Consider the following 14,337-nt stretch of genomic DNA (forward strand, 5'->3'; position numbering starts at 1 on the left):
GTGTCTCAGCTTGTGTTTAGACTGGAGTAGAAGCAAGAGTGTGCTGGCTGAAGTTGAGTAAGAAGACTGAGGTGATGGTAGCGAGTTGGGAAGCAACTGCTGGAGATGAATACTCACCTCTTGTCTGAAAGATTATGGTCACTACCAATTACAAGGATATACTACTTAGAAGTGAGTGCAGAATGCCAGTAACTGTGGGATGATTGTGTACTAGGAGCGACCTTGTGTTTTTACTGTGTGCTGTACTTGGAGGGGAGACCTCTTTCTTCGGGGTATAGCTCTTGTTGAGGCTGGAGGAGATGGTAGCAGCTTGTTCATGAAATTGAACTCTCTGTCAGGTAAGACCACATGGCACGCATATTCCAGGGTCTCTGTTAGGAGCTAGTCTGTCAGGGAGGATTGAAAGCCTCGACTTGCTTCAGATGGTTCATCTGAGACACAGCTTGTCCCTGTCACGTTTTAGCTACGGTCTGCAGAGACTCTTGGAAGGTCTTTGGTGGGRAGGGGGTCAGTAGCCCCTGAGCATGTTCCTTCTTGGCCCCATGCAGTCCAGATTTGCTGTGTGACCAGGGAGCTTGAGTGGCTCTCTGCAGAGAGCTGAATCTGTGCCTCCTGCAGGCTGAAGGGAAAAGTGGCTTGCCTCCTGCCTGGCTGGGTGACTGCAAACTAGGCTAATACTGCTGAGACTTGTGTAAATTTAATTGAATGTATTGTGTGATTACTGTTTTTAGGGCACCTAGAGCCTCAGGGGGACAGCTTCATTATTTAATTTCTTTAAAATAAAAGATACTCTTAGGAGCAAGTGTAATTTTGCTTCTGGAGATGAGTTAGTCTTTGGTAACACCTACAACTTATAAATGCAGTATTTGTTTTTCTTTATTGTAGGTAGCCTGTATTCAATGTGGCTGCTTTTTAAAATGGTTTACTTAAATTACATGTACATTGGTGGATTCAGGCATTTACTGGATAGGAGGCCACTGGAGATTAGAAAAGTTACAATTAAGAAAAAAGTAGTTGAAAATATTCATCAGTATGAAAAGCATTGTGTTAGACCCTAGAGAGCTTTTATTCTTTTGTTAGGGGCTATAGTATAGCCAAACATGGTTATAAAGAAGTCAGGAATATTTCTCTYGGGTAAAATAATTGCTCATCTAGAATCTTTCAGAACTAGCGTGTGGCTGAACTGGAACGGAGCACCTTCGTTTTTAATATGAACTCTACTTATTTTTAAACTGATAATAGGATTTCAAACTTTGACAGGGTGCCACCTGGTTGTCGTGTCAAAAAATATTGCCTAAAAAGAAATGTATTAAAATATATCTAGGTAATTGTGAATCTAATGGCTTTTTCTATGGTGCTGTCACTATCCTTCACCAAATATGGAAAATGTAGGTCGCAAGTTTTTTGCCTTTCTCTTTTGTGTCTTCCTTTCTGTTCCTGACAGTGCCATATACCCCTTGCTCCCTGCTGGTTGTATCCCTGTGGTTATCCAGTTTCTGAGTAAGAATGCTAAAATAAGCAAAAAAGAGTGTATAAGAACAGCTTCTCCTCACTTGAACAGTGAGCCTTCTGCATATCTCCTGCGTGCCGGAGGCCATGGGCAAGGGATCTGTTTTTTCTTCTGGGTCATGGACTGTTACCAAAAGTGTTCTTAAAGAACAGCTTGTCCTGTCCCATCTGCTGAAGCAGCTTGGCAGTAACCCCACTCAAGTCTAGCGTGAGAGCTTGAGGTGGTCCGTGTGTACATATTTGTTCTTGGCAGGGATGCGTGAACTTAAAAGAACTTGTGGGACAGTTGAGGAGCTGAGTTCATGGCATGCAYATGCACATGCCAAGTTCATGGCATAGACCTGGAGGGTGAGATTCCTCCAGCCTTCTTTGTAGATACCTTATCTCTGTATGCAGACAAATGGGCACTTCTGGGGCGCATTTGACTTCAGTCAAATGCAGATGTCTAAACAGAAATGAATCATGCCTCAGGAGAGTGTTTCTCTTCATTGACAAAAAGAGAGCCTAGAACAACTAGCTCAGATATAAAGGTTGACACTGTAAATTCCAAAGTTACCTATAATGTCTGAAGCTGATAGGAGTCTGGCTGCTAGTAACCATTCCTCTACTGGTAAGTTAATTTGATCTTTGACTAACTAAGGAGCAGTAAATAACAAGTTCTGTAACTACTTTTAACTACAATAATACTTCACAACAAATTTCCTATAAGTAGAACTTTTTCATTTGAAACAAAAGTTAAAACATTTAAAAACCCTAGTAGTTTGCTAAAATACATAGAGAGATGTATAGTTATCATGCTGTAGGGTATTTGTCAGACATGGATTTTCTTTTTTTCTCATTCTGCCTTTGAGCCATGTCTTAATCAGTTTTCTTGGATTGCCTGATGCATCTTATCCTTAACAACTAATATTTAATTGAGATGTTGTTTCTGTCATTATCTTTCTTTCATAGAAATTGCTCTCTGATGAAAGACTCTGTCAGAGTGAAGCACTTTATGCCTTCTTGAGCCCTTCCCCGGAGCACCTCAAAGTTGTTGATGTGCAAGGAAAGAAGTCTTCTTTTTCACTCTCATCATTTCTGGAACGACTTCCTGGTGATTTGTTTTCTCATCAAGAGGTAAGTGGTAGAAAAGTAGTCTTCCCAGATTCAATTACTTATCCAAACTAAGCAGGGAGAGTCATTAATATAATACATTTGAATGGTGGGTAATATTGGAAGGCATTTTTTAAGACCTTTAATTTGCTGGAAGTGACTCTTAGAATCAGAGATAAGAGCTGTCCATGAATTTAAAAGATGTCCTTCTCTGCAGAGCTGCTTTCCAGCCGGTCAGCCCCCAGCCTGTCCTGGTGCCTGGGGTTATTCCTCCCCAGGTGCAGGACCCTGCACTTGCCTTTGTTGAACTTCATGAAGATCCTCTCTGCCCATTTCTCCAGCCTGTTAAGGCCCCTCTGAGTGGCAGCACAACCATCTGATCTGTCAGCCACTCCTCCCAGTTTTATCATCTCTAAGCTTCCTGAGGGTGCATTTGTTCCCATCATTCAGGTCATTAATGAAGATGCTAAACAGTACTGGCCCCAGTATCGATCCCTGGGGTATATCACTAGTGACCAGCCTCCAGCTGAACTTTGTGCTGCTGATCACAACTCTGAGCCTGGCAATTCAGCCAGTTTTCAATCCCCCTCACTGACCACTTATTTAGCCTGCACTTCATCAGTCTGTCTATGARGATGTTATGGGAGACAGTCTCAAAAGCCTTGCTCAAGTCAAGGTAAACAACATCCACCGCTCTCCCCTCATCCACCAAGCCAGTCATCTCATAACAGAAGGCTACCAGGTTACTCTGACAAGATTTCCCCTTCATAAATCCATGCTGACAACAGTGAAGTGCAATCCATGTGGGACTGTTTAGTTTTATAGCAAATTTTCCCACTTTTTATACTCTAGATACATGTATTTTAGAGGGGTTTTGACAGGTAAAAATAATTTCTTTTTTAAGAAGCTTCTCGTGGCAGGGAACAGCTGTGTCTTTCCTAACTTCTGGCCAATTTCTGCAGCAAAGCTCATTTTGACAAAGAATGTCTGCAAACAGTACAGGCTCACAGAAGGAATTTGGAAATAAAAGTGGGAGCCCATGYATCCAAAATGGCTAGAGCATTTGATATCAAGCCATAAAAATACTGTCTTTTAAAAGGCAGCAAAGAATAAATCAGTGACTAAAATAGCTTGTTGGCTAAAAATCGACTAAAATTCCATGGCATTCTGTTTTGTGTGGTTCATGTTGCAGATAGGCAAGCTGCAAGGAGCTCACTCCGTTCTTTCTTTTGTTTATATGTTATGTAACTTGAGAAGATCAGTGGTGAAATAATTAATTTATTAAATACCGTAGCTGCCTGGAGTAGATAGTCCTTTTGCAGGATAAATGGAGTCTGGGAAATTTGTACAGTTCTGGTCTGCTAATAGGCAAAAAGTCTTGCCTCTCTCAGGAATAAGTAAATCATATATATATTTATTTTTATTATTATTATTTTTTAATTGCACTGTATTTGTAACTAAATACTGCTTGCATGTGTTTTATTTCAGAGTTGGCAGAAGTATTTATTCAGTTCTTCTGCTAAAGACAAAAGAGTGTTTTCACTAAAATGACTGYTAGATGGGAATAGGGTAAAGCATGGAAGTATGAAACTGTTTTTATTTTGCTATTTAACTGAAAAACATGCTCAAGAAAAAAGACTACATATGTGTATTGTATTATGTGAGTGTGTAGGAGGAGAGACTTAGGAAAAATGGAAGAAGGAAAGGAGAATGTAATGAGAGAGAATAAAGAAATGAAGAAGCAGAAATAAAGCAACTGGTACTGAAAAAATGAAGTAAGGAGTAGAGCAAAAAATTCCCTAAGAATGTGGAAACAGAGGAGTCAGAAAATAACTTCTTACTCAGTTTTAATTTAATATTATTTCTTACCTCCTATTTGTAGAACCAGGAACTTAATATTGGCCAGATGCTGTTACGCCAAGCACTGTGCAAATGCAGATGAAGACCATCCTGCTTCACATCCACCTTCCCTCTTGTCTCCCCTCCTCTCCCCAAACTGAAACATAAGACAAGCCAATAGAATACAGACAGAGGGAACGCAGGGAATTATTTGACCCTCTGCATCGATGTGGCAAAGGCTTGTCCCAATTTAATAATAAAATAAGATGGAAGGAGAAGAATTGTGAGTGGATCTGGGATCAGCTTTTCTCAGACACCTCGAGCTTTTAGTGTGAGCTGTAACCAGCTCAGTCTTGCCCAGTGGTAGTGTTTGGGATAGTTTACTAAAGCACTTAAACTAGGGTTAAATCATTTGTTACAAGATTATTAATGAAGTTATGTTAAATCACATACTGCTAGTTGTGTTCTTTCTGTATATAAGAATTCCTGTTTTATTCTGTATTTTGGACTTTATGGAAGAACATGCTGTCTTAGAACTTTTTTTACCTTCTAAGTCTCATCTCACATTCTTCAAATATATGTTAGACCAGCAATATTCCCCCTAGAGTGCTGCTTTCAGGATTACATACTGCAGCAATTTCAGGTCTCTTATTTATACAGCTCTTCCAAAAGAACTATAACCTTAGAATATATTCCTTGCCTCTCAAGACCAAAACCAAATGAGAGGAAAAACAGAACTGATATTATGTAGAGGAGGGCATTTCAGGTTTAGGAAGTGTCAGTGGATAGAAAATGCACTGTGATATAAGAATTTGCACTTCCCATTGCATTTTCTAAGTGAGAGGGAATTCTCTGAACTGCAGAAAAATAGAGCAGGGACTTGAGAGAGGTCAGCAAGTTCTCCCTCCTGCTCCAGGTAGACTCAACTGTACTGCCAAAATTCTTGGCACGTGCTTGTCTAATGTGTTTTTATACCTCCCGTGACTACTGTTCTCCAGCCTACCAAGGCAGCGTGTCCAAGTTCTCGGCAATTGTCTCAGTTAGGGACCTTTTCTTACTATCTGACCTAAAGGTCCCTTCTTTCACCCACTAACTCTTGTCCTGCCTGCAGCAGACACAGAATGGTTTATTCCCTCTTTTTACAGCAGTGTTTTGTGTTTGGGGTGGGATCATCTGGGTTTTATCATGAGGTATTACTTTCCTTTGGTCTTTAATTCTTTCTTGCTTATACTAAGCAGCCCCAGTTTCTCCTCTTTTTTTTATATTAGGTTATATTTTATTTAATCCTTATGGTTTTAGACTTTTCAGTTGAACCATATTTTTCTTGGAAATGTGGTGACTAAAACTTGATTACATGGTGCTCCCACTAGGTTTTACTATCCCTTGTATGACAGTTGTTATACATATATCTTAGGACAGTGTTCCTGCTTAAACATCGTGGTATTACATTTGCCTTTTCCACAGCAGCATGGCCCTCAGATCCCTTTCTGTAGAATTATCAATATTGGTTGTTTCATTTCCTACACTTACACAGTGAATTATTGATGCTTTGCAACTATCCTTATCAGTCTGTACTGTGCATATTTTTTTAGATCATTTCTTCAACTTGGCTAGACCATATAAAAATGTAATCTTGTCTTCTGGCAGTTTCTTCCCTCATCTCGAGCTGATGTTACCTACAAATTCAGAAAGCTTATTTTCTGTTCTGTTGCCCAGGTGCCTAATGAAAATATGGAATGGTGTCTATTATGAAAAATTAAATGAATAATTTCATGAGTAATGAAAATAATGGGGCAAAGGTGGCTGTTGACCAGGGGGAGCTAGTGAACAGGACTAGAGTTTGCTCTAGACTCTGTCCTTGGAGTAAACTGTTTGTTGTCAGTAGATTTGTGTGTTTGTGTGGTAAGATTGGCAGCGATCTGTGGTTTCCAAGTCAGTTGGAAACGACGTATTTCTTGTCAGTGAGATATGACTTCTGGTCACAGCTTAGCCTAACATTACCAGAAAGTTTTAAAAGCTGGATACCCATCAAGCTACAGAAGTCAGCGAACAATGGACCGTATTTAGAAGTTGACAGTGCACTTTGTTGCTGGGGGTTTTCTTTCCCTTTTCTAATTATGAAGAGAGAAATAGCATCTCTAGCAGGAGAAAATGGCAAATATGAGACAGGAAAGGAAAGTTACAGGATATAAGTGGTGGAATATGCAATGCTATGGAGTTATTTATCCATACACTGTTATGCAGTAAGATTCAGGGACTGGAAATGTAGCCAGAGTCAATGGTGGGCTTTAGATGAGATGTGAAGCACATGAGGAAGGAGGGAGACTGGAACTACTGTGCAGCTGAGATATTGTGGGCTACACTCTGTATAGTGGGGTTCAAATGGCAGGCAAGGAACGAGTGAAAGACTGTGACTGTAAGAATAAGCAAAGGAAGAGACAAAAATAATGCAAGAGAAATGAGCTATGAAGTAAGTTTTCTGGGCTAGAATATGGGGGGGGGGAATAGGCAATGGTAACTAATGGAGGAAACAAAGAGGACAAAGAAAAAGATAATGGAATTTTTTGAAGACTGGGACTGAAGAAAGAGAAATTTGTCTGTACACCATTTTGATCATTCCTGAACAAAGACTGGGAAATTACACCAACCTCAGTGTGGACCAGGTCTGCCTCGCTGAGGTTCTGCTACTAACGGTAGCTGGGCAAGGGCAGACGGAGGAAAACATAGGGATGTGCTGGCTGCCACAAACAAAGGCAGGTGGTGCAGGCCTGATGCTGAGGCACCTCTTGACAACACTGAGAAACACGCCACCGTCTGCTCTTCGCCCTGGAGTAAATGGTGCTACCCAAACTGGTGTGGTTCAATCCATTCTTCTCTGGTGATCCTATTCTGAGTAACCCTGCTGCCTTCAGTATTTAAGCAACTGTTCCAGTTGTGTTCCTCTCTTCCCAGGAAGAAACAGAGGAGGACAGTGACCTGTCGGACTATGGAGACGAGGTGGATGGGAAAAGGGACTCTCTCGCAGAGCCGTGCTTTATGCTGATCGGAGAAATTTTTGAGCTGCGAGGAAGTAAGCTGTACATTTGCTTATTTGTTAGTGGAATCTGTTAGCCAAGAAATCTCAGGCATTTTGTAATTTGGAGTTTTCTGCTATGTCAATGAGTGGAAATATTCTCACAATCCAAATAGCCAGTTAGTTTGAAAAATAGCTATTTTGCAGTAGTTCTTCACTTCTGCATTTTTATTCTAAAGTTAAATTCCAATAAAACATTGAAGTAAAAATACAACTGGTAGGGGAGAGGGTTTGCATTCAAAATTTTTTGGTTTCTTTCATCAAAAAAATAAGATTTTGTAGGAAGAGGCAAGTACCAGTGCATGTTTTCTGAAAATAGGCTGCATATTAGAATGTGTAAATTATGAGGAAAGAAAAAGCAGACTGCTTTATCACAGAACATGTCACTGACAAATAGACATGATTTTAATGTCCATTGTAAATCTGTTACATAGGTGTTTTAGTTCTGTAATTCATGTTATGGAAAAGATGCTAGAACCATGACATCTTTCTGTACCAGATTTCTTTTTTCCTTAACCTAAGTGAATCATGATTGTGAAGACAACTATTTTTGTATCTATTTGAAGGTGCAGCCACACTTAGCGTTGTATAAAATTATTTACAGAGCAACTATTCTAAAATGCAGCACCTTCCAAAAAGTGGCAGATGTATCTCCCAAATACAGGATTTTCTTCTTCTAATGCTGAACAGCATGACAGAAAGATTAACCAGTAATTACTAAGAAGCGCTCAGATTTCTGATTCCTTTATTTGTGATTAAAAAATGACTGCTTGGTTTATTCGACTGAAAATTTTTTCAGAATTTTAATGCTGCTGCTGTGTATATGACATCATACTAGTCAGTATAAAAAAGGGTTTGAATTTTGAGTGTGTTTTTTTTTTCTTTTATTAGTATGAAACAGGTAGTTGTGCAGTTTAATAAACTTGAAATATTCTTAACATAGAAGATTCCAGTGTAAACTGCAGATAAATAATACGGATTTTTCTGGCTGTGATCATAGGGTCTCTAAAGTTATTAAATTCCTGATCTTCATTTTCTGTCCTTTTTCATTGTTCTAGTGTTTAAGTGGGTCAGAAAAACATTGATTGCACTAGTACAAGTCACTTTTGGAAGAACTATCAACAAGTAAGTAGCTGTTTACTTTAACTCTGAACCTGAATCATTGTTCTATGAATAGAAGACTGAGAGCAGTATTATTATAAATAATCTGGACATTCTGTTGTATATAATCTGCATTTGTTTTCCACCACTCAATTTAAAAATATGTTATGTTGATTAGAGGAGATATGACACATATGAGTTATCTTTCTCCTTACTTAATCTGTACCACAGTCCCCAAACCAATTTTTTTCTCTTACAGGGCTCTCCTCTTTGAAAGAACAAATGTATTTCATGGGAGACAGAGAGAGAACTATAAAAAGGGGGGGGGGGGTTAAGTGAAGCAGCCCTGCATATTTGATAATTTGCTATCCTATTTTTCCAAACAAGTTGGCTCTGAATGGCTTTCATTAGCTTACGTGCTTTATCTTTCAGTCCATGAAGATTTTTCCCAGATCTGAAACTAGATTTCTATTTTAGATTATTTATTTCAAATCAAATAGATTTCTCTAAAGTGACTGAAATAATTTAATGGTTCTCATTCTCTAAAAACACTACAACCTGAAACTAGTACATGCATAACAGAGTGATGGGGTTTCATAAAAGTATTTACTTCTGTATCATTTGAAGATGTCTGCCAAATGAGTTATGGGTGAGGCTGAGAAGTAAGTGTGCCTGTCCGTACATACCTATCGTGAAAAATCTTCTATTTTTTTGGTCAGAAAAAATTTTGGATATAAACCTTCTGCCAGATGCAAAGGCCTATGGTAAAACCCTTGATTCAGTAGTGCAGATAACTGTTGCAAATGCATCATTTCCCACAGTTCTTCTGCCAATACTGATGCTCTCGTGCATCATGATGGTGATGTTTTTTATATGAAAGTCTGTGAATCTGTGATTTCCATACTATATTCACATAGGCAAAGGAGCACTGAGGATCTGATGAAATGTTATTTTTGCTTTGGCGTAGCAGTAGGGCTATTACTCAGGTAGGCATCACAGCCCAGAAATCTAACAGCAGGACAGACTGTTTCTTCATCCATTCAGTGGCTAAATTTGCACATGCCAGCATTGCTTTTAACAACCTCTCACAGATGTTATGAAGTGGTAAATTGGACAAGAAGGGCCAATTCTGCATGAACTGGAAATTCACGCAGTTGACTCTTGATGAACTGATGGTCTCTGACAGTATCCATTTGCTGAGTTTTAAATTGATAGGTTCATTTGTTCACACACTGCAGACAAGTAGCATGAAAGACATACCTGAGAGAGGGAGACACTGTGTGCTTGCATGCACAGTTGTATAGCTTTTACATGTTGGTTGAATTTTTACATTTAGTAATTTTAAGGGTTTCAGCTGTACTGCGGCATAGTTAGCCCGTATTGCTGTTCCTGGAGCTATCTGTGTAACCTCAGACTGTTCATGCTGAGGACTACAGTGAGGGCAAGTAGCCATAGCAGGAGGCTGCGACCTCCGTTTGTAACCCACCTATTACTGCGCTGTTGGTGTCTGTGAGGGATCTTACTATGCTTTTATCAAAACTTCATCTGCTTTTATCCTACTGGGAACATCTGTGCACACAACCAGGTTGGAGTTTATGCCAGTTAGTTCATCGATTTTTCTTCCCTTCCCCCCCCCCCCTTAATCTTTCTTTTCCCAGTGGAGCCTTTGCACTGCCACCCCTTGAAATATATGTAGATTTACAGGTTACATTGAAATGTAGCCTTCTCCACATCTCAGTCAGGTATGCAGAGCAACCTAGATCTCAGAGCACCTAGAGCTGAATAAGATTTGCCGTGATGCTGGTGAAATCAGCTCAGATAAATTGGGGTAATAACATGAAGACAGGCATTGCCAATTTCCACTGCTTCTAGGAGTAAAAAGAATAAAACTGTATAGAATCTGAAAGACAAACTCTGATGTGCTCCCTTTTACACTTATTTACAGGCAAATCCGTGACACCATACATTGGATGTTCAGTGAACCAATGCTTGTTTACTACATTGGTGTGTTTCGAGATACTTTTTGGCCAAATGGAAAGTTAGCACCACCATCAACAGCCAAAACTGAAGAGCAAAGTCAAGAGACAAAGCAGAGAGCACAGCAAAAACTACTTGAAAACATTCCAGGTAAGAACATTTTCATTTTTCTGCTTAATCACAGACTTGACCAATAAGGAAACTCATTAGCCAAATACTGTTCTGCTGCATTTTAGCTTTTTTCCTCTAGAGTTTTAAATTTTGCTTATTTGCATAAATAAGCATAATGTTGGTCTTACCTTTGCCTCTCCTGTCTCCAGCTGGTAAAGGTCATGGACTTGTGTATAATTAGAACATATAAAATCAGCTGTCAGTGTACTTCTGTAAGTAATATTCACCAAGGAGCATAAGATAAGACTAAAAATTCTGCTACTTACCTGCTCAACTAGAATGGCGTTCAACAGTTGTTTTGAAATTCGGAGAAATGTTTTAGGACAAAGTTTTTAAACAGTGAAGCTAGATGCACCTGAAGTTAATGATGAAGCATTGGATCACTATTTCTTCTCCACTGTAATTTAATCCAAACTGTAAATAATTCATTTTGTCTCTTATCTGCTTAATTGTGACAACTGTTTTCTTTGAAGATCGAGAGGAAATTAAAATGTTGAATCTGTTCTAATTGTCATAGAAGTTTTATCTTTTTGGCTGAAATTGTACTTAAGTGACTGGTTTAATAATATATGAGACTATACTAAAACATATAACGTGTCATTCTGGAGATGTGTACACTGTTATTGAATTCAGAATACTGGAGAATAAAGGTATCTCTAAACCTGTGTCCCAAATTACCCATGTGTTTTAAATACCTTGCTGCATGGGGACTATGTATCTTCTAACCATCCACCATTAAGTACACTGTTTTTGTTTCTCCTTAGTATTTATTTGTTAGCTGGATATTTTGCCCAGTATGAGAGAAACAATTTAAGCTAAAGTAACATTTGTTGCAGATACTCTGCAGAGTCTTGTTGGACAACAAAATGCCCGTCATGGTGTAGTCAAAGTATTCAATGCATTGCAAGAAAGAAAGGCTAACAAGCATCTACTCTATGTAAGTAACCAGAAAGGTACCCTTTGATTTTATAATCCCACTAATTGCTGAGCTCTGCTTGCTCAGTAGTAAAGCCTGGGTGTGTTTCTGTAGAGATCTATATCAGACTGTTGTTCTAGGTTTGCACGTAACTTTTAATATTAAAAACAAATCATAAAAATACAAACTCGGTTCATCATTCGACTAACTTGGAATTAAGAGAAGCTGTTTAAAATATAAATTGCTTTTGTCTAAAAGAGATCCTCTATCATATGCAACTTTGCTGACCTCACAAGGTGCATACTGATGTCCTCATATAGTTGAGAAAATTAGACATACGTGCTTACATACCTTGAAGAACCCTAGGGAAGAAGAGCTCCAGGACTGGCTCACAGTTAGGAAACGACAGTTCCCCAAAAGTCCCACTCCTCTGCCGTTGGTTGGGAGCGGGCTGGGTACACAGCTGGATCTTAGTATACTACTCTCAATTTCAGTCAGTCTCTTCTGGCTTGTTTCCTGCAGCAGCCAGGCAGGTGACGCAGCCTCAGCGCAGGAACGGATGCAGCCTGCCCCAGGGGACCTGCAGCTAAGGAGCCTGGCGTGCTCGCCCACCCCGGGGCTCGCTCATGGAGCTACAGCAGCTTTGGCACAATAGCACCAATCAATACAGGCTGGGAAGTCCCCGTCTGAAATCAGCTGCATGGGGCACTTGCTCTCTTTCAGCCCTCTCTTTCTAAGACATTGCTTATGTTATGTGTAAGGTGCATGTTAACTTTAGGATGAAAAAAAAGTAGTCGCACAAAGGATGAACAAAATGACCCTATGTGCTTCTGTTATCTGTGATGTTCTGAGCTTGTCAGAAAGGAAGAAAATTCTCATTTGGCATCCGTATTCATCTTAGTCTTTTCTGTTTTTCAGGTCTTGCTGGAATTGCTGCTAACTGAACTGTGTCCTGAGCTAAGAGCTCATTTAGAGCAGCTTAATGCCACTTAGGTTTGAATCTACACACATGGACCACTAGAGAAATGTCTATGTGCAATAATAGACATGAAACTTATTTTCCTCTTTTCCATAGAGGGCTGAGGACTATGATTATTTTTAGGGTTTTTTTTCTCTTTCTTTTTTTGTGAAGTAAACAGACTTGAAAAGATCTGATGCTGTAGTAGGGTAGACAAAACAATGCTGTATAGTTGCCAATTTTTATTTAAATTGTTCTATTTGACTACTCTTCTGTTTCAAATATAGATTGAAAAATAAATGTTCTTCATATAAGCTGAAAGAAACCAGAAACTATTTTAAACATTTATGAAAAAAAGTTTTGCTTATAGTGGTAAACTAATGAATGTTGTACAGTTCTAATCTCCTCACTGAGGATTTGAGCATTCCCTTATTCTCATGTATTGGAAAAGCCTTGTTGTGCAATACTACATGTAAAGCTGTTGTGAAAATTTTATCAATTTTGTTTTTACCAAAGATTTCCCATCTGTCGAAGCATTTGTAAGCAATAAATAACAAAACTGGATTTCAGTACTTGATAATTAGGCTGTACTAACAACAAATGAATGTGTTTGACARCCCTATTTTCTTAAGGAATACTTGCATTACTTTGAAGTCTGCGTCCAAAATGTGTATTGTAAACTGATATGTCATAACGAAATGCCAGTGTTAAATGCTAGTTCAGAGATTAGTGCTTATGAATTGCTTCTATGAATGATTAAGTAGACATTCAATTAAACCATTCTAATTGCACCCCTGATATTATTCAGGGCTGTTTTATTCAAATAGCCCAATTTGGAACAACCTTCAAATCTTTCCCTTATTTTATACAAAGGAAGGGAAAAAAAGTGTCTTCAGTGCTTTTTAAGTTATGTAAAAATACTGAAATATGGTCAAAATGCACATCTAAATAATTAAATATCAAAAATCGATAGGTGACATTCATTACTTTCTTTTTAAATTGCAGTTGAGACTGGATATAGTACAAGTTACACAAATAAAATCCATGTGCTGTTTTGAAATCCAGGTTACTAGTAACAGCTAGCCTTCTCTTGTGATAGAGCCATAAATTTTTTGTGTCACAGTACAGTGCTAAGAAGCTAGCCAAATTCTCCTACACATATGAAGTTTTATAAGTAAATAAATGATTAGAATTGTGTAAACCTAACACAGCAATCAGTAAAATTCATTACTTGATAGTTGAAGTATCTTATGATAAAAGATTGAGCATAATACTGCTCAGACATATACACTCTTGACCAAAAATCTTTCAACTATTTCTAAAACAAACAGAAGTAGTGTAAGTGCAATATGAAGAAGGACTGAGGAGAACAGGCCTAGAGCAGAGGATATGTTCCCTAATGTTTCCATACTGAGTGGGTTTTTTCTATAGTCAGTTCTGTAAATAGGATTTTCCAGTATTAAAGTTGGCATGGTTTGAACTGTAAGACTTTGAATCTGCAGTCTAAACATAAAAAATGTTAGGAAAATGTTAGTGCACTAGTAGACTCCAGATGCATTTGAAAAGCATGGGTGAAAAAGTATACACACCACTAGCAAAGATGACATTTAAAGATGGTATTTAGCATAAAGCCATGATGTGAGAATGGACTGTACATGAAAACCAGACATGTTAGGGTTCAAGCACTTCAGAAATATTAAA

At 38.6% G+C, this 14,337-nt stretch overlaps 1 protein-coding gene across 2 annotated transcripts in view; it reads left to right on the forward strand.

Moving 5' to 3' along the window:
- The window catches only part of SNX25 (sorting nexin 25), an 80,247-nt gene extending 66,669 nt beyond the window's left edge, over positions 1 to 13,578 (forward strand). For both annotated transcript variants that reach the window (XM_026084083.1, XM_026084084.1), the window contains 6 exons: positions 2,461 to 2,625; positions 7,393 to 7,510; positions 8,572 to 8,638; positions 10,560 to 10,741; positions 11,599 to 11,699; positions 12,597 to 13,578. In XM_026084083.1, the coding sequence (XP_025939868.1) occupies positions 2,461 to 2,625; positions 7,393 to 7,510; positions 8,572 to 8,638; positions 10,560 to 10,741; positions 11,599 to 11,699; positions 12,597 to 12,671 (708 nt within the window). In that variant the 3' untranslated portion in view covers positions 12,672 to 13,578. The remainder of the gene's footprint in view (positions 1 to 2,460; positions 2,626 to 7,392; positions 7,511 to 8,571; positions 8,639 to 10,559; positions 10,742 to 11,598; positions 11,700 to 12,596) is intronic.
- The last annotated feature ends 759 nt before the right edge of the window (positions 13,579 to 14,337 follow it).

This window comes from Apteryx rowi, unplaced genomic scaffold (assembly GCF_003343035.1).
Source record: "Apteryx rowi isolate R43461 unplaced genomic scaffold, aptRow1 scaffold_625, whole genome shotgun sequence".
Classification (NCBI taxonomy): domain Eukaryota; kingdom Metazoa; phylum Chordata; class Aves; order Apterygiformes; family Apterygidae; genus Apteryx; species Apteryx rowi.